General features: G+C 42.5%; 1 protein-coding gene and 1 pseudogene across 2 annotated transcripts in view; both read left to right on the top strand.

Moving 5' to 3' along the window:
* Nucleotides 1–24,827, top strand: part of Ncapg2 (non-SMC condensin II complex subunit G2) — a 70,788-nt gene that overhangs the window by 30,472 nt on the left and 15,489 nt on the right. For both annotated transcript variants that reach the window (XM_048340546.1, XM_048340547.1), the window contains exons 13-23: nucleotides 8,629–8,781; nucleotides 13,359–13,581; nucleotides 13,778–13,881; nucleotides 15,711–15,884; nucleotides 16,790–16,860; nucleotides 17,808–17,961; nucleotides 18,042–18,215; nucleotides 18,862–18,978; nucleotides 19,095–19,235; nucleotides 19,616–19,715; nucleotides 23,731–23,918. In XM_048340546.1, coding sequence (XP_048196503.1) covers nucleotides 8,629–8,781; nucleotides 13,359–13,581; nucleotides 13,778–13,881; nucleotides 15,711–15,884; nucleotides 16,790–16,860; nucleotides 17,808–17,961; nucleotides 18,042–18,215; nucleotides 18,862–18,978; nucleotides 19,095–19,235; nucleotides 19,616–19,715; nucleotides 23,731–23,918 — 1,599 coding nt within the window. The remainder of the gene's footprint in view (nucleotides 1–8,628; nucleotides 8,782–13,358; nucleotides 13,582–13,777; nucleotides 13,882–15,710; nucleotides 15,885–16,789; nucleotides 16,861–17,807; nucleotides 17,962–18,041; nucleotides 18,216–18,861; nucleotides 18,979–19,094; nucleotides 19,236–19,615; nucleotides 19,716–23,730; nucleotides 23,919–24,827) is intronic.
* LOC125347405 lies at nucleotides 14,503–14,603 on the top strand (annotated as a pseudogene).

The raw sequence follows: 24,827 nt of genomic DNA, 5'->3' as shown, positions 1-24,827 counted from the left end.
TTCTTTCAGGATCTTCTTAGCCACTACATTCGCAGTCTCATGCTTTGTTGGATAGACTTCAACCCATCCTGAAAAGGTGTCTACAAAAACTAGCAAATATTTGTAATTTCTGTGAAATCTACTTCCCAATACACACCTGGCCTATTCCCACAGAGGTGAGCTCCTTTAGTAATCTGTTGATTGGGGGCATTGGCAAGCTGACAGGCCTTTAACAGATCTCAATAAGGACACAATCTCAGGTCTACAAGCTTTCTTTACTAAACAGATGTATGAGCTTAAAATTCTCACTGCCAGTCAGGGCTTTGAGTAAATGCGGGGGGTGAGATTTTAATCTATCCTCTCATTTGACAAACTTACCCTTACTAACCACTATCACAGATGACTGGCAAATTCCTGCCCAGTAGACAGACATGGGCATTGGAAAGGCATGCTTATGAACTATTCTAGGACTTCCCGGCTTTAACTTTTGAAAGGCCAACAGTAGTGACTCTAGGATCTGACACCATCTCTGCCATCCAAGCAGTGGCTTACTGCCTCTGGATGCTCCATCACTTTTGTCCCAGGAGGAGTGACTTTCAACTTGGACTCAGGGCCTGAGTGCTGTCCCTCAGCTCTCCAGCTCAAGACTAGCACCGTACCACTTTTGAGCTCCACACCACTCTGTTCCCAGCACTCTGCTGGCTGATTAGAGACAAGTCTCTCACAGGGACCTTTCTTTGCCCGGGCTGGCTTCGAACCGCAGATTCAGATCAATGAGTCTTATAAGGGGCCACTCCAATTATAAGCAACAAGGTGGTCCACACAGAAGTAGTTTTTAAGCATGCTCTTACCTGGAACTTATTAAGGGTCAGTATTAGATCTTGACAAACTTGTAGGAATCACCTGTGCTTCTCTGTGGGCCTGCTGGAAACTGTTACAAAAATCCTACAAAGAAGCTGGAATGGCAATTAAACATTTTGGTAGCCATAATTCTCCTTTTCTCACTTTGCAATAATTATTTAGGACAATTTTACTTCCAAATTTCTTATCTAGAAATGTATTCTTGATTTCCAAAGCCTTTCTAACACTAACACAACACTTTAGCTTTTATCTGCATCGGAAAAACTGAAGCTCACAGGCATTCTGAAACCAGGTGCCGCCCTTTGCTTATGGGCTGCTTGTTTCAAAAGAGCTTTTTTTTTTTTTTTCTTCAGTCCCAGTTACTGCATGGTATGAAGACCTTTGAATTTAAACTTAGTTTTGCATCATACTGCAGTCTTGAACATGTTCACACTCACACATGCACACACACATACATTTTCAAAAGATCTTAAAGCGCGCTGAATAAGCATCGGCCGTACATTTTTAAGACAAAAACCTTTAACAAATGATTTTAGCATTCTCCAGCCTCATTTTCCAGGGCTTGATAGTTTTAGTAAAACATTTTTAGTCTTAGTAAAACATTTTAGCGCACCAAACAATTTTCTGCTTAAGAAGGCTGGGTGGGGGTCCCCCCAGAGTTCTTTTTGTGGACACTCACACTCTGATTGTGAACCATCGCCTGTACATCTTTCCAATGAGCTAAAGTCAAGTCTAGGGGAGTGGAAGGAATGTTCCCCATCATCCGTTTGTCAGGCACAGTGCAAGAAAGAAACACACAAAAATGAGCTATCTCCTTAACCTCCCTCCAGTGAGCTAGGATCAAGTCTAGGGGGCTAGATGGAGGTCCTCAAGATAGAACGTTATCCATAGCTCTGATCAGATGTTCAGTCCAAAAGGCTACAAAAAACAAACAATTAATACAAAAGGAGGAAAATACACAGGCCTGAGAACAAGAAAAGCTACGAGTTGGAGATCTCCCAAGCTGGCCCACAACCTCCTACAAGGGTGCAGAAGGAATGGACCCGAGTTGGCCCACAACCTCCTGCAAGAAGGAGTGGACCCGAGTTGGCCCACAACCTCCTGCAAGGGTGCAGAAGGAGTGGACCCGAGTTGGCCCACAACCTCCTGCCAGATAAGCAAAAGGAGCGGACCCAAGTACAAGGTGGGCGGGTTGAGTCTCGTTTAGGAGGCCCTCCTGGTCAGTTCCGGCCAAAAACCAAACTGACTCGCGCCCTACAAGTATAAGCAAAAGCAAAACAGACAGACAAATTACAGGACAAGACAAATGAACAGCGCTGTTTTCTTACCTTCAGAGTCTGGGATCTCAGGGTCTCTGGGGCTATCCCGGACGAGCCCCCAAATGTTGTGCCAAGTCGCAAGACCACCCCCAAGAAGACCACCGAGATTCAGACACTCTGAAATGCAAAAACAAGGCAAGGCTTTATTTAACGAGCTGCCAACTCGGGCCTCGTCCTACCCACCGACACAGCAGAGGTTAGGAGGGAGCCCCGAGCTGTGATTACACAGGGCTTATAAAGGCAAAGAACAAGGTTACAACAATCAGCTGTGCAAGCAAGATTAGAACACAGGTACAAATCTGATTGGCTCAGGGTTCGATTCTAAAATGGGGTTCACGTGGTGGGGCCTGACTTCAAAGTCTGGCACCTCAAATGCACCTTTGGCATTTCTCTTGGTCCGTCACTGGACTTGAACTCAGGGCCTGAGTGCTGTCCCTCAGCTCTCCAGCTCAAGACTAGCACTCTATCACTTTGAGCCTCAAAGCAACTCACTACTCTGTTCCCAGAACTTCTGCTGGCTGACTAGAGACGAAGACTCTCACATGGACCTTTCTTTTCTCTGCCCGGCTGGCTTCGAACTGCAGATTTCAGATCAATGAGTCTTAGAAGAGGCCACTTTATTCCAATTAAAAGCAACAAGGTGGTCCACACAGAAGTAGTTTTTATGCATGCTCTTACTTGGAACTTATTAAGGGCCAATGTTACATCTTGACAAACTTGTAGGAATCATCTGTCCTTCTCTGTGGGCCTGCTGGAAATTGTTACCAACAAAATCTACAAACAAACTGGAATGGCAATTAAACACTTATTTTGGTAGCCATAATTTTCCTTTTCTCACTTTGCAACAATCATTTAGGGCAAATTTACTTCTAAATTTCTTATCTAGAAATGCATTCTTGATTTTCAAAGCCTTTTACTAACCTCTGCTTTAACACTATCACTTTAGCTTTTACCTGCATTGGAAAAACTCTGAAGCTTACAGGCATTCTGAAACCAGGTACCGCCCTTTGCCTTTGGGCTGCCTGTTTTAAAAGAGCCTTTTTTTTTCTTCAGTCCCAGTTACCGCATGGCATGAAGACCTTGGACTCTAATGACAATTTTTCCTTAATGCAAGAATTACAATTACAATATTAGAAATACTTATCCATTCAGCTTTCCAATAAATTAGTGAGAAACGTTAGCCCATTTTGTCATTTCTTCCTACATACAGAGTTAATGAGTTTACTTTTATCTCCATTACTTTAATATATATCCTTTAAAATACTTGCCTGATTACAGGTAACTTAAGATAGGAGTTTTATTATTACATCACAGTATACACATAAAATTCACATTAAACTGATACCCAAAACAGTTGTAACAAAAGTACTTTTAACCGTGTTCACCAGAATTACAAACACAAGAAATCCAGTCTCGGCATCTTTGCTCTTTCAATACATCCAAATTGCAAATAGCACAGGAATCGAATCACATCAGATAAATAAGCTTTTTTAACCATTTAAAAAACTTTTCCAATTCTTAGTACCTCCCACAGGGCAGTTTTAGAATTTCCAGTCAAATCATTCATTTTTGCCACAAGGTTTCCAATGTTCACCTGAAAACAAAGAGACAAAAGCCCTCTATTGGCTCCATCCTGAATTCACGCCAGCTTGCCCTCTTCCACCATGAATGGCCACCCCCAAGGCTGTCCTACCATGTGGAGAGGCTACACAAGCAGCTTTTTAACAGTGACAAACAAGCCTTAATATCCAAATTTCTGATATTTAGCCCCAAATTCTAACAGTGGAGGAAAATAAATTTCAAGTTCCCAGTGCCTTTTGCTAAATCAGATAACTTGATGGCAGTGTAAACAGCCTTAGGCATTACACCCAATCTTTTCAACTGCAAATCAACTATAGTTCCTCTTTAAAACAATGCACTAATCCTTTAAGGCCAAACTTGATGATCATTTGAATTTAAACTTACTCAATTTTGCATCACCCAGTCATTCATACACATACATACACGTGCTCATACACAAATATTTGTTTAAAAACTTAAAAGCACACAAAATGAATACCAGCCATACATTTTTTTCAGGGGCAAGAGGTATTTTTGCCCATCTTACTCTTGCATAGACCAGAATTTAAGATTAAAACCTTTAATAAATGATTTTAGCATTTTTTAGTCTCATTTACCAGGGCTTGCTAGTTTTTTTTTTGTTGTTGTTTTGGCCAGTCCTGGGGCTTGGACTCAGGGCCTGAGCACTGTCCCTGGCTTCTTTTTGCTCAAGGCTAGCACTCTGCCACTTGAGCCACAGCGCCACTTCTGGCCGTTTTCTGTATATGTGGTGCTGGGGAATTGAACCCAGGGCCTCATATATACGAGACAAACACTCTTGCCACTAGGCCATACCCTGAGCCCCGGCTTGCTAGTTTTAACAAGATATTTTAGGACACCAAATACTTTTCTTGCTGGAGATAGCTGGAAGGGGGTTCAGCCCACCCAGTACTTGACTCTAGTCTCAGCCCAATTTTGACTAGCGCATTTAACATCAATTGACCTTTAAATACCTTCAGTTGGAAGAAAATGGTTACTTGAAGCTGCTCTCTTCCCCTCGGTCCTCCTGATCCCAGGGGGTCTGGGGAGGCTGTTTGGAACTCGATACCGGCAGAGGCTGCGTGTTCCATGTCTTCCTGTAAAGTAAGTTAGATTACAACAAACACATCCCTCCACTATGAGGACCTTCAGAAGGGGGTCAAGGCGTCCCTTGACTGCCCCGGCCTTAGAGAGCTCTGCTGTGTCCAGCTTCTGTCTCAGGCCTACCGATGGTGCACCTTCAGATTCAGACGGGGTCCACTCGGCAGCCCCACAGACGGCCTTTACGGCCAGCGCACGTTCCAGCACGCCCTTACAGGCAGGGCCCACTCGGCAGCCCAGCAACTAAGATGGGCTTTACAGCCAGCGCACTTTCCAGTGCACTCTTACAGATGGGCCCACTCAGGTGGCCCCACAGACGGCCTTTCCAGACAGCGCACGTTCCAGCACGCCCTTACAGGCGAGGGCCCACTCAGCGCCCACTGCCCACAAACTGCCTTTCCAGACGGTAACAGACAGAAACAGATTGGTCAACCAAGGTCAGACATACACACCTACACCTCCAGAGGTTTCTTTTCTTCACCTAGGTGTCTTCCCCCAAAAAGGTGGCTAAGGACTCTTCCCAGCCAATGCACCAAATGTAACGGGGACCCCCCAAAGGAGGGGACCACAATGTAACAGGGTCCAAGGGTGGGGGGAACCCCTCATCCCTCCAAGAGTCCACCCCCTCAGAGACAGTCTCAAGTAAAAAGATGGATTTATTGGGGAAGTAAAAAGTATACTGACCAGCTGGGATCATGGCCCAGACTTGGGAGCTGGGACCACACGCCCTGGGCCATACTCAGGGTCAGGTTATAAAGACAAACACCACATGGTCAGGCCTGCCACACACAGGTGGCCAATGAGGTTACCACACTTGTAGAGCATGCCAGGTCACACGCAGGTGGCCAATGGAGTTACAGTCTGTCTCAGTATCTGTTTGAACCAACCTATCATTCTAGTTAGAATTGGCACATGGATTTGGCGGGGTCACATGACGCAGGTGGATACGCCTACTCATGGGAGGGCACAGGTTCAACCTTGAACTTCCACAACTCATGTGGTCAAGCAGTTTACACAATCTTATCACAGCAAAGGGGAACTTCCCTGGATAGGGTGGGGGAGATCTTAGTGAAGATGGAGTTGGCTTCTGCTCTAATCTGACCTGGAGTCAATCTGAAGTCCCTCCACAGTTAAATGATGGCACTGGCCAGATCTGACCTCCCTATTACACTGGGCTTGCTTCAAACCATAATCCTTAAGTCTTTGCCTCCTAAGTAGCTAAGATTGTAGGTAAATGAGCCATCTGCACTTGACTTCTTAATTTTTTTATGGTACTTATATTTGAACTCAGGGCCTCATGCTTGTTAGCAGGTATTCTGCCATATGAGCTTCACCTTTAACTGTTTTGTTGCGTGCACGCGTGTGTGTGTGTGTGTGTGTGTGTGTGTGTGTGTGTGTGTGTGTTTGCATTTGCCTGTCCTGAGGCTTTTTTCACTCAAGACTGGTGCTTTGTCACTTGAACCACAGCTCTTTCTTCTGCCTTTTTGCTGGGTAATGGAAGATAACAGTTGCATAGATTTTTCCTTCCCAGGCTAGCTAGTTTTGAGCCACAATCCTCAGATCTCAGCCTCCTGCATAGCTAGGATTATAAGCATGAGAATCTGCTTTGGTTATTTTTCAGATACGGTCTTGTGCTTTTCCCTTGAGTTGGCTTCTTCCTGTGCTTTAGGTATATCTTGGATTATAGTACATGCCACCAGTTTTGTTAATTGGGATGGGGTCTTGCTAACTTTTTGCCTAGGTTTTCCTTGAGCCATAATCATCCTGATCCCTGCCTCCCAGTGTTGTTAGTCTCATCTTTTGACTGCAGTCTGGTAATGTTTCACCCCTGTGGAAGCTCTTGTAAGCTTCTTCTCACATAATTACCTATGCAGATAGAAAGCATAAGAGTCAGAATTCAGTTCTCTTGGGAGGGCTGTTGGAGAGGCGGAGCTGAGTGTGGTCTGGGATGGTGGAGCTTTGGTGGTGATGTAGAGTGTGGGTGTGAGCAAACCAAGCCAGATCACACATGATGCTTTAGAAATCTGTCATACCATGGCACTCTCTTTTGTAAGAACCTTGCAAGTGTCCTTTTTCCTTACAACTGGACAAATGCTTAGAGCTCATAGGATCTAGGATGATCATCTAAGATGGTGTCCTCTGAGCCCTAGCAGGGACTTGACTCCCAAGAAGAGTGTTACCTACTATTGCACACATTTAAGAATCAGCTCTGTAGGTTTATGAGTTACACCAACATGGACATTAGGTCAGGAAATGCAGGGTTTATGGGTTGTTAAAAGATAAGTAAAGCCGGTGCAGGTGGCTCACAGCTGTCATCCTAGCAACTCAGGAGGCTGAGATCTGAGGATCACAGTTCAAAGCCAGCCTGGGCAGAAGAGTCTGAGAGACTCTTGTCTCCAGTTAACCACCAGAAAACCGGAAGTGGAGCTGTTACTGAAGTGGTAGAGAGCTAACTTTGAGCTGGAATGCTCAGGGAGAGCATCCAGGCCCAGAATTCAAGCTTCACAACCAAAAAGAAAGAGGAAAAAGATAAGTAAAAAGATTATTGAACCCCAAATTTAGATACAGTGCTTGGAACCTCTCACTCAAAATGTTCTGATTTTTTTTAAATTCAGAACCCTCCATAGTTTACCTAAGAAAACTTAATGTTTTGTGGGGTTTGTTGGGGTTTTGGGGGTTGTTGTTTTTGTTGGGTTTTTTTTGTTTTTTTTTTTTTTGGTGCCAATCCTGGGACTTGAACTTAGGGCCCAGCAGCTGACCCTGAGATTTTTGCTCAAGGCTAGCATTCTACCACTTGGGCCTCAGCTACACTTTCAGCTTTTCTGTGGTTGTAAGGATTGCTGAAAGGAGACCACCGTGCAGTTCAGGCAAAAGAGAGTTTATTAGGAGAACCAAACTGCTGGCCTGTACCACATGTGGGTGTGCGGAACACAGAGTAGCGTGTGGCATAGCTGGTTGACTGGTGGTGGAGAGATTATGCAGGCAAAGGTAAGGAGGAGGTATGGCCACAGCAGATGCCAAAGTGACCTCACAGCCTGGGATCCTTTTGTTGATTCACAGTCAGGTAATTGACGGAACAGTTACTGGTGATTGCAGTTTGGGTGGGTGATTTCTGGTTAGGCTAAGTGCTGTCCTTCACAGAGTGAGAGTGGGAAGTTGTTCTCCCAGGCAGACTGCACAGTGATAAATTGGAGATAAGTGTCTCTTGTGCTTTCCTGCCCAGGGGGCTTGAAGCTGTGATCCTCATATGGCAGGCTTCTGAGTAGCTAGGATTACCGGTGTGAGCTAACATCCGCTGAAGATTTCTTTTTATGACTACTTCCGTCTCATTTGAATAAAACAGTAGCTGGACTGACTGCTAATTGTTAATTCTATCAACTAATTAATTGTACATTGTTTGTCCTAGGGTTTGAACTTAGGTCTGGTGCTGTTTCTGAGTTTATTTTTGCTCAAGGCTAGTGCTCTACCACTTGAGTTGCAGCTCTACTTCTGGCTTTTTGATAGTTTATTGTAGATAAGAGCCTCACAGACTTTTCTGCTTGTGCTGGCTTTGAACTGTGATCCTCAGATCTCAGTCTCCTGAGTAGCTAGGATTACAGGCATGAGCTACCGGTGCCCAGCTTAAATATGTTTTTTAATACATGAAACTTAGAGAAAAATATTTTCTCTAGGTGTATTTTCACTAGGATATTTGGAAAGATGGAACTGAATGTCATCTTAAGTGAATTTTTCTTACCTGAACTTATGTGCATTCTAATTTTGAATTGTTTTTCTTTTTCCTTTGTTGTAGTGTCTGCCAATCATTTTGGATAATAAAATGAGCCACCCCTTATTAGAACAACTTTTGCCAGGGCTCAGATACAGTCTCCATGATAATTCAGAGAAAGTGAGAGTGGCTTTTGTGGACTTGCTGCTGAAAATCAAAGCTGCAAGAGCTGCAAAGGTGGGTAAATAGGACTTTTCTTATTAAAGATACAAAATAAATCGACACAACTGTTTTCATCCAACAGAAAGCCAAACTTTAATTCTAAGAATTTTAATAATTATATTCTAAACAGTTTAATGTTGTTGTATTTGGCTAGTTCTTAATCATAAAATTTTGTTTTAGTTTTTTATTGAAGGTTCTAAGAATATCAATGTGTTTTTTAAGTCATTAATATAAATCTCTTACATTGTCTTTTAATCATATGTGAAAGTATTGACTAAAATACCTTATGTATTTGATACCTAGTAAGCACCTACATTACTTAGAAATGTGGCTAGAAGCCCTTCTCCCTTTCACAAGGGAAGCAAAGAGACCCTTGCTTAAAGATAAAGGTGTATTTGGAAATGCTGGAGGGAATGCGGGGAAAGAGGAACCCTTCTCCACTGTTGGTGGGAGTGCAAACTAGTACAACCATTTTGGAGAACTGTATGGAGGGTCTTCAAAAAGCTCAGCATAGACATACCCTATGACCCAGCCATACCACTCCTAGGCATCTATCCTGAACAACAGGTCTCAGGATACCACAGAGACATCTGCACATCCATGTTTTTCGCTGCACAATTCACAATAGCTAAAATACGGAAACAACCCAGATGCCCCAGTACAGATGAATGGATCCAAAAAATGTGGTACCTGTACACAATGGAATACTGCATAGCGATTAGAAATGATAAAATATTGGTATTCGCACGGAAATGGTCAGAGCTTGAACAAATAAATAATGCTGAGCGAGACAAGCCTAGAACACAGAGAACAAAGGCACATGGTCTCCTTGATAGATGACTGTTTGTGGGGAGGGTGGGGCGGGGAATGGACAGTAGAGACCAGGTCTGCAAAATAACAAACTTATTTTCAAATGGTATTTCCACTTGTTTGGGTCAGCGACTTTATGTATCTAAAACCAAACAACTACTAAACAAACGTAAAAAGGTCTAGGATAGACCTATCAGAGGATCACAATAGCTCAAGAGCTATGTACACATGATTATATAAGATGAGGATAAGCAAAAAGAACTCCAAGAGGACACAGGAGGATTCTGTTGTTGTTATGTTTAATATTCTAGGTGAATTTCCTTTGGCGTACCCTATGTGGTTACTGTATATGATTTTGGTACACTGGATACTATATATATATATGCTTACCTGAACTAGGGAAGGGAAAGAAAAATGAGGAAGGGTGTAACAAATGTGACAAGAAATGTACTCACTACCTTATTAGGTAACTGTACCCCCTCTGCACATCACCTTGTCAATAAAATTTAATTTTAAAAAGAAGATAAAGGTGTACTTGGGCACTGTACACACTGTTGTGGCTATTCTCTCCCAGGTCTAGTCTGTTCAGTTTCTTGTCCAGGATGTCAGTGGTAATAGTGTTGAACTCATTGCAAATTGGTAATATTGTGAGCTTTTTCCCTCCATGTAACATTTTTCATTTACATTAAAATGTTATTTTGTTACGCCACAGGATTTGGAAAACAACTTGATGTGTCCTTCATTGTAGTGTCAGCTGGATTCATGTGTATTCAGACAGGAAAGCATGAGCTGTGTATGGCTCAGTGGTTGCATCTTCAAGGCTGTGGTATGGCTCAGTGGTTGCATCTTCAAGGTGCTGGCTTCCATCCCCTAGCACTATAAACGGGAATTTTTTGGTAGGTCTTTTGTGGAGATAGCAAGCATATAAAAAAGCATGGAAGTAGTAGAGTATTGTAGTATGTGACCACTTGTGTGTCTCTGGAGAAAATGGTGCATTTCTTATCATTACCCGAGGGAACTTTGTCACTGCACAGGACATGTATCCAAAAAAACAAGGACATGTTGAATCTGTGCAGTAAGAATCCTGATGTCATGCCCATCTGAGTTACTTTGGAGCTTTTGTTGCATATTGCAGGCTGTTTGCTTTTCTGACTGTATCCAGGGTGTGTCAGTTTCACAGTTAATCAAAGGCACTTTTTGTTTGTTTTCTTTTTTTGGTGGTACTGGGGTTTTGAGCCCTTTATGCTCTGGTTATTTTTCAGATAGGGTCTTGAGGTTTTTGCCTGGGGCAAAAAAAGGATTAGTACACAACACCAACATCTGGCTGATAAAACTACCACACTTGGTTTATTTTGTTGAGATGGGCTTTTGCTAACATTTGCCTGGACTGGACTCAAATCGCAATTTTTCAGATCTTCATCTCCAATGCCACTGTGCCTGGCTACTTTCAGAAGTCTTTATTTCAGATTATTTACATTTCACTGTAAATTTTGGAGTTGACATGTCATTTTTAACAAAAAGCTAGCTGTAATTATGATTACCTGCTAAAACTTTGCTTCTGAATCTGAAGATGAAACTTAATGTGGTATAGATGTGTTTGCAAAGGGTTATTGAGGTGTAAGGGCTGTTAAGGAAATGGACATAGTGCTGGTTCCTACAAATTAATAGGTTACACCCAAGAGAATTGTGGAGGTACCAAGTAAGACAGGGCAGAAGGTCTGGGAACAGTGGAGGTCTATATATGGGTACAGAGAAAGGAAATGTGTGTTCTCTCTTAAACTTTGAGGTTTGTGATGGGGCAAGCAAGCCTAGAACCACATGGGTGAGGGAGGCAGACTGGGGAAGTTCTAGTTTACTTTTGGAGTGTCGTGTACCAGGAAAGAAGATTCTGCAGTGTTAGTAGACACATTTGTCCTGTTGGTTCTACCTCTATGTGAGAAAGTCATGTTAATTTTTCCCTCCCTCCCTCCCTCCCTCCCTCCCTCCTTCCACCTCCCCCTCTCCCTCTCCTTCTCCCTCTCCCTCTCCTTCTCCCTCTCTCTCTCTCTCTTTCTGTTTGTTGGTTGTGTGGCTTGAACTCGGGCTGGGTGCCAACCCTAAGCTCTTTTTTCTCAAGGCTAGTGCTCTACCACTGGAGCCACTTCTAGTTTTCTGGTGGTCAAATAATTGGAGCTAAAAGTCTCACAGACTTTGCTGCTTGGGCTAGCTTTGAACTATAATAATCCTCAGTTCTCAGCTTCCTAAGTAGCCAGGATTACACCACTAGTGCCCAGCTATTTTTTTCTCCTTTGTTTCTTTCTTTCTTTCTTTTTTTTTGTGCTGTCTTTGGGCTTGAACTAGGTCCCAGGTACTGTCCCTGAGCTTCTTTTGCTAAGGCTAATGCTCTACCATTTGAGCCACAACTCCACTTTTGGCTTTTTCTGAGTAGTTAATTTAGGATAAGAGTCTCACAGACTTCTGCCTGGGCTGGCTTTGAACCTCGATCCTCAGAGCTTAGCCTCCTGATGCTAGGATCCCAGACATAAGCCTCATGCACCAAGTGCATGTTTCTTTTTCATCTTTCAGTAGAGGGTCAGTGTGATTAGCTCTGATTTGTGCAAGCTATCTTGTGTTTGTAATGGGCTAGAGGAAAGAGGGACCAATAAAGAGTCCAGACGGTGGAATGTGTGATAACAAGAGTCAGGTTTTAGACAGGGAGGCTGCTTCCTGTAGAAGAGATGAACCCCAGTCTGGGGTGTTCAGGAGCCAGGTGCCTCTGAAGATAGGAGTTAGTGTCCATGTGAAGACAATTCACTTTTCACATTAGTGGATCAAAGTTAATGGCATTGTAATAAATGTAAAAATGGTTAGATTGGCAGTCATAGCTGTATTTGAATGTTTACTATGCATTGATCAGCCTGCTAATAATTATTTCCCTCCCCACTAACTTTTGTACTTCTGTTTTTGTTTTTTGCCAGTCCTGGGCCTTGGACTCAGGGCCTGAGCACTGTCCCTGGCTTCTTTTTGCTCAAGGCTAGCACTCTGCCACTTGAGCCGCAGCGCCACTTCTGGCCATTTTCTGTATATGTGGTGCTGGGGAATCGAACCGAGGGCTTCATGTATACAAGGCAAGCGCTCTTGCCACTAGGCCATATCCCCAGCCCCACTTTTGTACTTCTGATATCCTATATATTGGTACTTTTTTTAATTTTTATTTTTTGCCAGTCCTGGGGCTTGAGACTCAGGGCCTAAGCACTGTCCCTGACTTCTTTTTGCTCGAGGCTGGCGCACTACCTCTTGAGCCACAGCGCCACTTCCAGCTTTTTCTGTGTATGTGGTGCTGAGGAATTAAACCCAGAGCTTCATGCATGCTGGGCAATCACTCTACCACTAAACCACATTCATAGCCTATATTGGTACTTCTTAAAATGTAGATTTATTCTCTCACATGTCAGATTTTTGCATATCATTTGAAATGAAATTTCTTCAATATAAACTTGGTTTCTCTTTGGTTATGTTTTGGAAATTAAGTGTTTTTCAAGATTATAAGAACAATTGGGGGCTGAGAATATGGCCTAGTGGCAAGAGTGCTTGCCTCGTATACATGAAGTCCTAGGTTCGATTCCTCAGCACCGCATATATAGAAAAGGCCAGAAGTGGCGCTGTGGCTCAAGTGTCAGAGTGCTAGCCTTGAGCAAAAAGAAGCCAGGGACAGTGCTCAGGCCCTGAGTCCAAGCTCCAGGACTGGCAAAAAAAACAAAACAAAAATTGATAATTTCTTCCTACACATGTTCTTTTTGTAGTTTTGGAAAATATGCCCCATGGAGGACATTCTAGTTCGTCTGGAAATGGATTCTCGACCAGTGTGTCGGCGCTTGGTGAACCTCATCTTCACCTCCTTCCTGCCTGTGAACCAGCCAGAGGAAGCCTGGTGTGAGCGCTGTGTCACACTGGTCCAGATGAACCACGCAGCTGCCCGGAAGTTCTACCAGTATGCCTGCGAGTACACTGCCTGCGCCAACATAGGTCTGGAGCTCCCATATACATGTCCAGTAGTTGTCACACTAACAGGCTTCATTCATGCTTTAGTGCATTTCTTAATGATTTCCCTTCACATAATATTTCTTACAATTTGGGATTATAATATTTTTATTATTAGAAAATTAATTTTGTAGAAAGAAACACAATTTAATTGTTGATTAATTAATCTTAAACCTTTTAGCAAAGCTGATCCATGTTATTCGCCAGTGCTTGAATGCCTGCATCCAGAGGGCCGTTCATGAGCATCAAGAGGCTCAAGAGGAGCAAGAGAAGGAGAATGAGACTGTAAGTGACCCCTTCTACCCCCCCCACCACCTAGAGAAAGGCAGTCAGTTAAGTTGATAGTATGTGTTTTCCTTTAGTAGGAATACTTGAACACATTTTTTTTTATATAAATCTCAAAATCCTGGTGCCAGTTACTCAGACCTCTAATCCCAGTTATTTAGGAGGCTGAGATCTGAGGATCACAGTTTGAAGTTGTCCCAGCAGAAAAGTCTGTGAAACTCATCTCCAATTAACCAGGAAAAACCCAGAAGTGGAGCTGTGGCTCAAGAGGTAGACCACTAGCCTTGAGCAAAAGAAGTTCAGGGACAGGGACCTGAGATCAAGCCCCAAGATTGGCAAAAAAAAAAAAAAAAAGACTGAAAATGTATTTTTGAAAGAACTGTTGTTGATAGATCATTTGTGGTTCACTTTTACAGTGTGAGTAGACTATAGTACAGACTTTGTCCTGGGCTTCTCTGTGTATGTTGATTTTCCTTGGTGCAGCACTGGCTGTCCCACATTTCATGATTAGATGTCAGTCCTTTTAGGGCCAGAAATATAAGATGCGTCTAGAAACATCTCAGAGCTTAACTTCTGAGTACAAGCTATTATGTAGCATTTTCTTTAATAAAATTTGATTTGGTGCTTGCTTCAGCAGTACATATACCATAATTGGAATGATACAGAGATTAGCATGGCCCCTGTGCTAGGATGACATATTTCATAAAGTGTTACATATTTCCTAAATTATTTTTAATGAACAAATAAAAATGAAACTATTATTGCTACTCTTCTGCTCTTCAAACCCCACTATCCTATTTTTTTCCCTAATGCATTTTGTAATTGTTATTGTAAAGATGATGTACATAGGAGTTACAGTTATAAAAGTCAGGTAAAGAATACTTTTCTTTTTGGGCAGTGTCACTCCTTCCCTCACTCTCCTCTAGCTTTTCCCTCCTTTCCCCACCCGTAAGTTGTAAAGTTCATATTCAATGCAGTGTCTATTGGGTACCACTGCTACATTTGTTCGCACTTTGTCCCTCCAGTTCTGTGTCCCACTTACCCTCCCAAAGACAGGTAAACAAACAAGACAAAAAGGAAAGGAAACAAAAGCAGTAACAAAGAAAAGGCCTTTTGTGTTGGGTGCTGGTGGCTCATGCCTGTAATCCTAGCTACTTAGGAAGCTGAGATCTTAGGGTCATGTTTTCAAGGCAGCCTGGGCAGAAAAATCCTCATGAAACTCTTATCTCCAATTAACCACTGATAAGCCAGAAGTGGTGCTGTGGCTCAAAGTGGTAGAGCTAGTCTGGTGCAAAAAAGCTCAGGGATAGCACCTAGGCCCTGAATTCAAGCCCCCCCAACCCACAGAAAAATTTAAAAAGGCTCTCATTTCCATTTTCTGGAGTTTATTTCCATAAATATTATTTTGTTTGATTAGATGCACATAGACATTATGCTTCTGTGTTTCTGTCTTTCCTAAAGAGTAAAATTTACCTCCTTAATAGACATTATGAAATACTGAATAAAATCATACCATGTCTGGACACTGGTGTCACAAGCTCTAAGCTTGTAACCCTAGCTACTCAGAAGGTTGAGACATGGAAAAATCAGTTTGAAGGCAGCTTGGGTATTAGAAATTGTTTATTTCCAGTCAACTAGCAAACTAGCAAAGAGCTTAGCTAGAGGCAAGTCTCAATTAGTAGAGTACCAGCCATATAAAAAGAACACTTGGTATTCCTTATATTTTTGTATTAGGTCTGATATTCTGAGATATATTTTTGAAGATAGTACTCTTGTCTTTCAGTCCTTACGAGAGTCTTTCACAGTAACATTCATTATTTGTGCCTTAGGTACTGGACCAAATGTTGTCAGTGGATGATGTTGCATCTATGGCAGGTTTATTAGAAGTCATTGTGATTCTCTGGAAGAGCATCTACAGAAGTCTGGAAAAAAATGAAGAAGCCAAAGTTTTTACCATTAACAAATTTGCCTCTGTGCTTCCAGAGTACCTGAAGGTGTTCAAGGTAAGTCTTGAGCTGCTCAATTAGCAAGGTATGTTATGACTGATTTAATTTAGTGGAAGTTGTGTTCTCCCATCAGTACAATGAGACAATTAAAGTGGCCTTTGTCTCATAGTCTGATTAGTGTCTGTCCTCACTTCATGCCCACATGATCCAGAGAAGTATCCAAGGTGAGCCCTTGCTTTCCCAAACAAGAATTGGTGTTTTGAATCTACTTTGACTCGTAGGTGAGAAGAGGATTTTGTTACCAAAAGATGTAATTATAGCAATTCTGTGGCTATATCCTCAGGCATCTGAAAGTGCTCAGGAATAGCCCTGTAGCATCAGAGTAGAGTCTGTAGTATCAGACAAAATAGAACAATGACAAGAGGAAGAAACTAAATCTGAGTGTATCCCCTGACCTAAGTTTTGCTGGCTGTTGTGGACTTTGATTAGACTTAGGTTTGGTTTTGTAAGCTTGTGTGTTTATACATTCTTCCTAAAGATACTCTTGAATGATTTGTTCCTTGTGAGAGTTAATTTCACATATATTGATCATTTGCCAAGAGTATAGTTAATTTTATGTTATTATTCATTGTTGTTTTCAGAGCAGAACAAGCTGTATGACAGCAAGGACTGTAATCTTTTCTTGTCACTGGTGTCCATAGGATTTGAAACAGTGCCTGAATGCAGCAGATGCACAGTAGTGAAGTTGTGTAAAACTTTCAGGATCCTTGATTTGATAGTTATCTCACCCTCCAACCTGAGGTCTATTAGTGGGTTTTCAAATGTTGAAGAAATCTTAGACTGTAATTTTAGTCTTAGAATATAATTTCAGAATTAGCTTATTCAGAGTAGTGTGGAGAGGTAGCCAAATGTCCTAGCGTCAAATTTCCTAATTTTTTTTGTTTTCCTTTTTCTGCTGTTAGGATGAACGCTGCAAGATCCCTTTGTTTATACTAATGTCTTTCATGCCAGCGTCTGCTGTTCCTATGTTCAGGTATGCAGAAGCAAAGCAGGAGAGACACTGCTGTGCTTCAACCACTTTACAAGCCTGCCTTTCCACCTCTGCCAGGTGTGATTTCAGTTAGCTTTGCAGTTGTCAAGTAATGAAAGAGAGACCCTGAGGAACTGAACTATGATTTCACTTGAAAGTTTGGGGATTTGACACCTGGTATGATAACTCTAGGCCCTTCAGCTACCACTAGTTATACATGTCTCTAAACATGGGAATGTAGCTATCTGGATTTGAGATGTTATAAGTATAAAACATATATGGAATTGAAACCTTGGTGTAATAGATATTGATTACTTCTTAGAATGACATTTTGAGTTGGATTAAGTAAGGTCTATTGTCACTGAAATTCAATTTACCCATTCCCCTTCGCATTTTAAAATGTGGTTGTTAGAAAAGTCTGAGTTGCATATGTAGTTTGTACACTATTTTTTTTTCTTTTTTTGTTGTGGTGCTGGCAATCAGACTTAAGACCTCAGACATGATAGATGCACACCCCATCACCGAGCTCCTATTCACATACTGTTTTTACTAGACAGTGTAGATAGAGTTTTGCTTATTACTCAGTAAGAATAAGTTGTTTCTATTCATATTTTCCAACTAATGTTTTAACACTAAATTCTAAAGTAGGAATTCTTGCTCTAAAATCTGACAGCTAGCTAGTACAGTAACAAAAGGAGATCTTGAGGTGGGGAATATTCTAGGTCACTGAGACCGTCGTGGAGCTGTTGTCTGGTGTTTTGGGGTGGGATAGTTATCTGTCTGGGCCCTGCAGAATATCGGTATCTGTCTAACAACCATGTGTGAACAACCTTGGCTTATATGAAGTGAGGATTTTTCTCCCCTCGTGGGAATATGAAGGATTTGTTATTGGAATATGTCGGATTTATTGTTGAAATCTTTTCTTGGTTTTACGTACCTGTCTCTTCCAGCTGTGGTGTGATTTCAGTCTTGAGAAACCAGGAGGAGGGGGGCGCTGGCAGGAGCTACTGTACCCTATTGGATTGTCTTTGCTCATGGGGACAAGTGGGACGTATCCTGGAACTCATGGATGACTGGCTGCCAGAGGAACGACCCCGAGCCAAGGTGTGTGATTGAGGACTACTATGTTCCAGAAATTACTTCTAGGAACATGAGCTCTAATTGCTCATTTATCCCATTTTCAGAGTAATATGGCATCTAAACGTAAAGTGCAAATCCATGACACACGTCCAGTGAAACCTGAGTTAGCACTGGTTTACATGGAGTATTTGCTGACACATCCAAAGAATCGAGAGTGCCTGCTCTCTGCACCCCGGAAGAAACTTAACCATCTTTTGAAAGTACTTGAGATGTCAAAGGTAACTTTGTATTCTGAAGGTTTAGTGACTGTGTGAAAGTTGCAGCGATACAGTAAGATATATGTTTTTCATATTAATGGTGCTTTTTTAAAGTTTGAGCTGGAAAGTCTACAAGGACACTGAGATGAGTAGGGCTACATTGGAAACAGGCCCATTTCCATGCCCTTTCTTCTCGTAAGTAGTGTTCCAAGCCCACATTTCTGTCAAAGCTGTTAGGGAACTAGGACTCTGGAGGATCATCCCTGCTTCTCGGAGCGTATTATTCTCTAAAGTCCTCACCAGCTTTTTCTAGGAATCTTGGAGAATGTTTAATGTCACTTCATTGTTTCCCAGCACGCCATGTGCTCCCATCTTCTTCCTCTGATGCCTCTGCTGACTCCTCCAAGCTGTCACCTCTACATCCAGTGAGGTTGTTCAGCAGAACTAGGCACAAGATTGGGGGGGGGGGGCGGGGCTGGGGTTGGGAAAGAGAGCAGGTGCCCCTGTGGAGGATAGTCCTGGTTCAGTGAGGCTTTTACCAGGCTGCGTGCTACTTGGGTGGCTTCTCCAGAGTTGATGTCTTCCTTTTCACTTTGGCCTGAATGTTTTGCTTCATGGGTGTTATGGTGACACATTCAAACATGGATTTTGGGTTGTCATTTTACAGGCGGATCTAGAATCATTTCTGCAGTCTCCAGGTGAGAAGTCTCCTAACTTTAGCCAGGTGTCTGCCCTGCGAGCCTTTAGTCTGCACTGCCGGTTGAGCATCCATGTTCAGCATAAGGTACACTGCGTGGTCCCGTGTCTGAGTGAGTGGTGTGTGTGGTCCTGTGTCGGGAGTGAGTGGTATGTTTCAGAGCTGCTGTTATCACTGATCTGCCCTTTTATTGTGTCGGCTAGTTCTGCTCAGAAGGGAAGACTCATCTGTCTATCTTGGAAGACACTGGGTTTTGGTTAGAAAACAAAGTTTTACCTCTTATTCGAGACCAAGAAGGAGAACATCTGAAGCTCCAGAGGGAAGCCTATCAGCAGATTATCCAGGTCAGCAGTCTGGTCACAGAGCCTTCCTCCTAATGGTGTATTATGTGTGCAGGACTGCTGCTTTTGTCTGAAGGGTTGTTCTGGATCTTATGTTGCTCTTTTGAAATACGTAACAGAGGCATTTAAATATCTAGCACTTGTCACAAAGTATAAGCTACATAATTTTAAAGTAGTTTTGCACATTAGGTGTTTGGTTGGGTTAGTGGAATTAAATGTCTTGATTTCTTATGGAGATATATGAGAATACATCTTCGTAGAAATTCCTTTAGAAACATCTTTGTAAGTCTCTGACTATGAGTGCACTATTATACCCCATAGGAGAAGCTTTGCTGGGCCTGACTGAATCTCTTTGTAATGGTGGACCCATCTCTCTCTTTCAGACCTACTTGACTGTGTGTAAAGATGTTGTCATGGTTGGCCTTGGAGATTTGAAGTTTCAAACACAACTTTTACAGCAGAGTCTTGGAATCATGCAAGCAGGTACAGTATACTTCATTCGCTCCAGGGCTACTTTAGAGCAATACATACTCAAAGCTGGTGCTTTCTTCCCTCCCTTGCTTCTTTACACAGTTCAGGACTCGGCTTTTAAGGGACAGACATTGCTGTGCACATTGGCTTATGCTAAAAGTGGTTTCTCAAAGGCTGACAGTCCCAGGGAATCCCAACATAGGAATCCTGGTTTTGATAGGGTCTTCAGGTTCTGCCACTTTCGGGGTTTGCTTTAGCACTAGGTGGACATGTCCTGGCTTAACATCTCTAAAGCAAGTCTCACAGAAGAACCCTCATGGATCTGCTGTGTCTTCGCTCTTGTGGGTGGAGTGAGTTAGGAGTTGTTGGGTAGCACCCCCAGGACCAAGGAGAACAGTAGCATAGTTACATGGCAACAAGAGTGTCAGAATGGCAAGGCACCAGTGCCTCATGCCTAGCTACTCAGGAAGCTGAGGTCTGAGGATTGTGGTTCAAAGCCAGCCTGGGAGACTTTCATCTCCAATAAAATAACACAAAAAGCTGGAAATGTGCTGTGGCTCAAGTTTCAGAGTGCAAGCTAGCCTTGGGCAAAAGGAGCTTAGTAATAGTTCCTAGAATAGTGCCTAGGCCCAGAGTTCAAGCCTCAGGACCACCCCACCCCACCCCCCCCCAAAAAAAAGAAGGATTGAATCATCTGATTCCTGCAGGTCAAGATCTCCAAGCCTATTGTAGGAAGGTGCCAGCCATGTGGCTAGGAGAGTATCACACTTGGGTTTTAATCATAATAATGGCAGTAGGAAGAGTACTGGAACTATGTTCTCCTCTTTCCCAGCCCTATCCTCAACCCCTAGCCATAGGCCCCTAGCCCCACTGGTGGTCTCTGTGGAGTAAAGTGTCTCTAGATTCTAGTTACAGGATCTGTGGAATATCAGCATTTGAGAAATACATTTCTTTAAGCCCACAGCTATGCCAGGAGAAGTAGTCCTTCCTTCATTAAGTTAGACCCATTAGGGCTATAGTCAGGTGATAACCAATCCACCTAAAATATAGCCACAGCCTGAGCATCTTCCAGCAAGGTCTTATCTCCTCCAAGTGCTGCTGGAGCTATGATACTGGCTAGTATCCTCAAGGTTAACTAACTTTGGTTACACACAGGATTATACATAATTGGTTTAAAATTTCCAAAGTTACGGGGCTGGGGATATAGCCTAGTGGCAAGAGTGCCTGCCTCGGATACACGAGGCCCTAGGTTCAATTCCCCAGCACCACATATACAGAAAACGGCCAGAAGTGGCGCTGTGGCTCAAGTGGCGGAGTGCTAGCCTTGAGTGGGAAGAAGCCAGGGACAGTGCTCAGGCCCTGAGTCCAAGGCCCAGGACTGGCAAAAAAAAAAAAAAAAAAAAAAAAAATTCCAAAGTTACTAAACATTAAGTAGAACCAGCATTATTTATTTAGTAGTCTAGCTTTTTACATTAAACTCACTATGCCATTTAAGCTTAATGACTGGAATAGTCAAAATGACTTTAATAAGAACATTTTATTTATCATTTAGGACTTATGTATTTATAAGCTATAGAATTTTAAATCCTTAGTTACCCAGTTTTATACATAGTCATATCTGCTCCCCCTAATGAAGTTGGAACACTTTATATTTACATATCTAGCAAATAAGCTTTTCAGAATTGGATCACTGTGTGGCCACCCTTCTGTTAGCTGGTTGAAATGTGTCCAGTCATAGAACTGCAGTTTGTCCAGGTACACCTGGAGGATACTCTTCACTGCACCATGTACTAATGCGTCCTAACACAGAAGTGTTTGTAATTTTTATTTTTTTATTGTTATTACAAAATTGATATGCAGAGGGGTTACAGTTACATAAGTCAGGTAATGAGTTTATTTCTTTATGGACAATGTCACCCCCTCCTTTGCTCTCTCTCAGTGGTTTTAATTTAAGAAGCCAGTCACATTTATTTTAGTTTTGTTCAGGTGTATCACTCTTCATGCCACATGCGTTAAAGAAGGGCATTCTTGGGATGCCACTTTGGTAGCCCAGTGGTAAGGATCCCGCTCAAAAACATGCAGGTATTCACAGTTTAGCACAATAGTTGTGTTTCATAAACCTCCATTCAGTCTGCAGAATCAGACACTAAAAAAGAACAGGGCTTATAGGAAAAGCAGACTTTTCCTAGTAAGAGTTTAGCATAATTAAAAAGGAGTGATAAATTTCTTTTTTTTTTTTTTTGCCAGTCCTGGGCCTTGGACTCAGGGCCTGAGCACTGTCCCTGGCTTCTTTCTGCTCAAGGCTAGCACTTTACCACTTGAGCCACAGCGCCACTCCTGGCTGTTTTCTATATATGCTGGGGAATCGAACCCAGGGCTTCATGTATACAAGGCAAGCACTCTTGCCACTAGGCCATATTCCCAGCCCTGAATGTTAAATTTCTAAAGTATAGAAATATACTGTAAATGTAGGACGTTGTCTTAAATGAAATGCTACAGTTGATTGGCAGAGAAGAATGCAAGGCAGGCTGGCTGTTGCATCCCAGAGACCATCTACCTTGTACAATATGGGACAGCACAAGGCAGTAAGCCACAGAGCCAGCATTATTAACACACTCCTTGTTCATTTACTGACACTTGGTGGCCTAAAAGATTTACAGGTTGGAAAGAGCCATGGGAGCCAGCACTCCTGGCTATGAGAGAGGAAAACCTTTAGCATGTGACCTCTAGTCAGTACCATCTGTGGGGTGTCACTGTGCAGCCTGACTTGTCATTAGGAGTTTATCTGTCTGTCCTGACTACATACATGTAAATAGGATGAAATAACTTAATGAAATTTCTCACCTTCTAAATTTTTGTCCATTTGCAGAGAGTACTTGCCATGAGGGAAGGACAGGAGATAGCCCCTTTTAGTCTGCAGCACGTAGGTTAGAAAGCTCAGCACCCCCTTTACCTGCTCCACTGAGAGGGTTCTATGGGACGAGCATGTCTGGGGAGTGTGCTGTCCTGTTCTCATTTGAATAATAGATCCTTGAAAATTTCTGTTGTGGTTTCAGATATGTTTACAGTTTTTATTGATTCTGGCAGAGTCTAGGCTTCCTGCGGGGCCACTGAATGCAGGGAGAAGGTAGCTAGGAGGGACCATCTGTCTTGTTCTCTCAGCAGGTAGATTGGGATTGTAACTGGCTCTTCTGGCTCTGGAGCTTACTAGATCTTCTAGTCTGCCTTATAGCTGAGAGGCTTTGCCTAGTGTTTCCAGGCCTATTTCCTAGGCAAGCCCTTATAGCTACCTACATGACAGCCTCTTCACGAGGAACACAATTTCTGTGCCTTATCGCATGCTTGCTTTATTTTAAGGCATCTTGCAGCATGGATCCGGCTGGAAGGTGCTGTCTGGTGTACATGGGTCAAGAGCTATAAGGATGGAATTGTATGAGATGCCATAGAGCTCCCATGAGGTTTGCTGCGGGAAGATCATCTGCTCTGCTTTTTTGCTCTTACCAACAGGATTGATTAGAAAGAAAGTGTCAAGGACAAAGAATATAATTAAGATTATATATGGAATAAATTTTGCAAAATTAGTTCAGTACAGTAATAAGCAACCACCATGTGTAGGGAATTTTAATAGTTGGCTTGTGGGATTATTAAATCATACTTTGAGAGGTCTCAGGCCTTCTCATGTGCTCTCATGGCTGGTGATTCATGAGTATTATGTGAGAGAAATTCACATTCTTTACTTCAAGTGTCCTGGACTCACACTACCAATTGCTGTGTGTTCACACATTCAGCAAATAGTTGTTACTTTAGTGAATGAGTCTGTGCCCTGTAATTGCTAGGGGAGATGGTAGTTTTGTACCTACTTACATGGAGCACAATTTTTGTTTAGGTTATAATGTAGATTAATCTGACATGTGGGTTTCAGTATTGGGTCACTAGTAAGAAGTTCTTGCTCATCACCATTATGTGCATGTATTAAGCATTTTACCTAAATTATCAGATTAGATAATTGCTCTCTTTTTTCTTCCAGTGAAGGGATTTTTTTATGTTTCGTTACTTCTTGGCATTTTGAAAGAAGTAACTGGGAGTTCCTTGATTCAGAAAACAGATTCAGATGAAGAAATTACAGCACTATTTGACAAGGTCCAGGAAGTGTTTCAGAAAATGCTGGAATATATAGCACGGAGCTTCAGGACACAACCAGAAGAAGGACTGCGGGTACTGGCACCTTGACTGGGTCCTGGGGTGAAGGGTGTGTTCAAGGCTGACTTGTGTGGTTAGGTGGAGATCACAGTTATATATCTGAATGCTTGGCCACTTGCCCCAATGTGGGGGCCATGGCTGGATCTTGTCCCTCAGGTGAGTATGTTCACAACCTCTGGTGGTATACTCAGAAATGGTCCTTTCTGTATGTGGGCTAGAGGCTCACAAGCCCAGAGCCCTACATCCCATCTATGCCAGTCTCACAACAAGAACTCTGGAATTCAGCTCCTCCACCTGGCAGGACCACCGCAGGACTGGATCAACACTGTCTCTACATGTGCAGTGGTCATCTAGAATCCCTAAATAGAAGACACTTTGGACAGTGATAATAATTGTGGTTATTTTCGGGGGACAGAGACCTAGCCTAGATGAGATGCTAACTTTCACAGTGGATTATTTTGTCATTAGTATCAGTCCCCAGGTCGGAAGCAGAATCACAGACTAGAAGGGACTCTTTTTTTTTTTTTTCCTTGGTGGTAGAAATTGATGTAATATGAGAAAATGGAAACCAATTTTTATAAATACTTGTATACTGGATTTGCTTTCTCCTAGAAATAAATATATGCCAGCTCCTTAACAAAGTCATGTTAAGGACCAAGGAAAGAGCCTTGGTTCTTTTTCCTATCAAGTAACTATTTTTTTAATGAAGATGTTTACAAATGTTTAAATGGGAAGCTGTTTATGAAATATTGAACTCTCAATTTTATTCTGTTTCAGCTGGTGAAAGTAACTGAAGGTCTTTGTCTCAGTTTTTCTTACCTTAATTCACACTTGAATTCACCCTCCTGTTGGTGTAGTGGGGTTTGAATTCAGGTCCTAGCCATTTCTAGGCAGGTGCTTTACCACTTGAGCAACATACCCCTA

This window comes from Perognathus longimembris, chromosome 2, assembly GCF_023159225.1.
Source record: "Perognathus longimembris pacificus isolate PPM17 chromosome 2, ASM2315922v1, whole genome shotgun sequence".
NCBI lineage: Eukaryota > Metazoa > Chordata > Mammalia > Rodentia > Heteromyidae > Perognathus > Perognathus longimembris.
The sequence above is the reverse complement of the archived record's forward strand: the minus strand, read 5'-3'. Positions and strand labels throughout refer to the sequence as shown.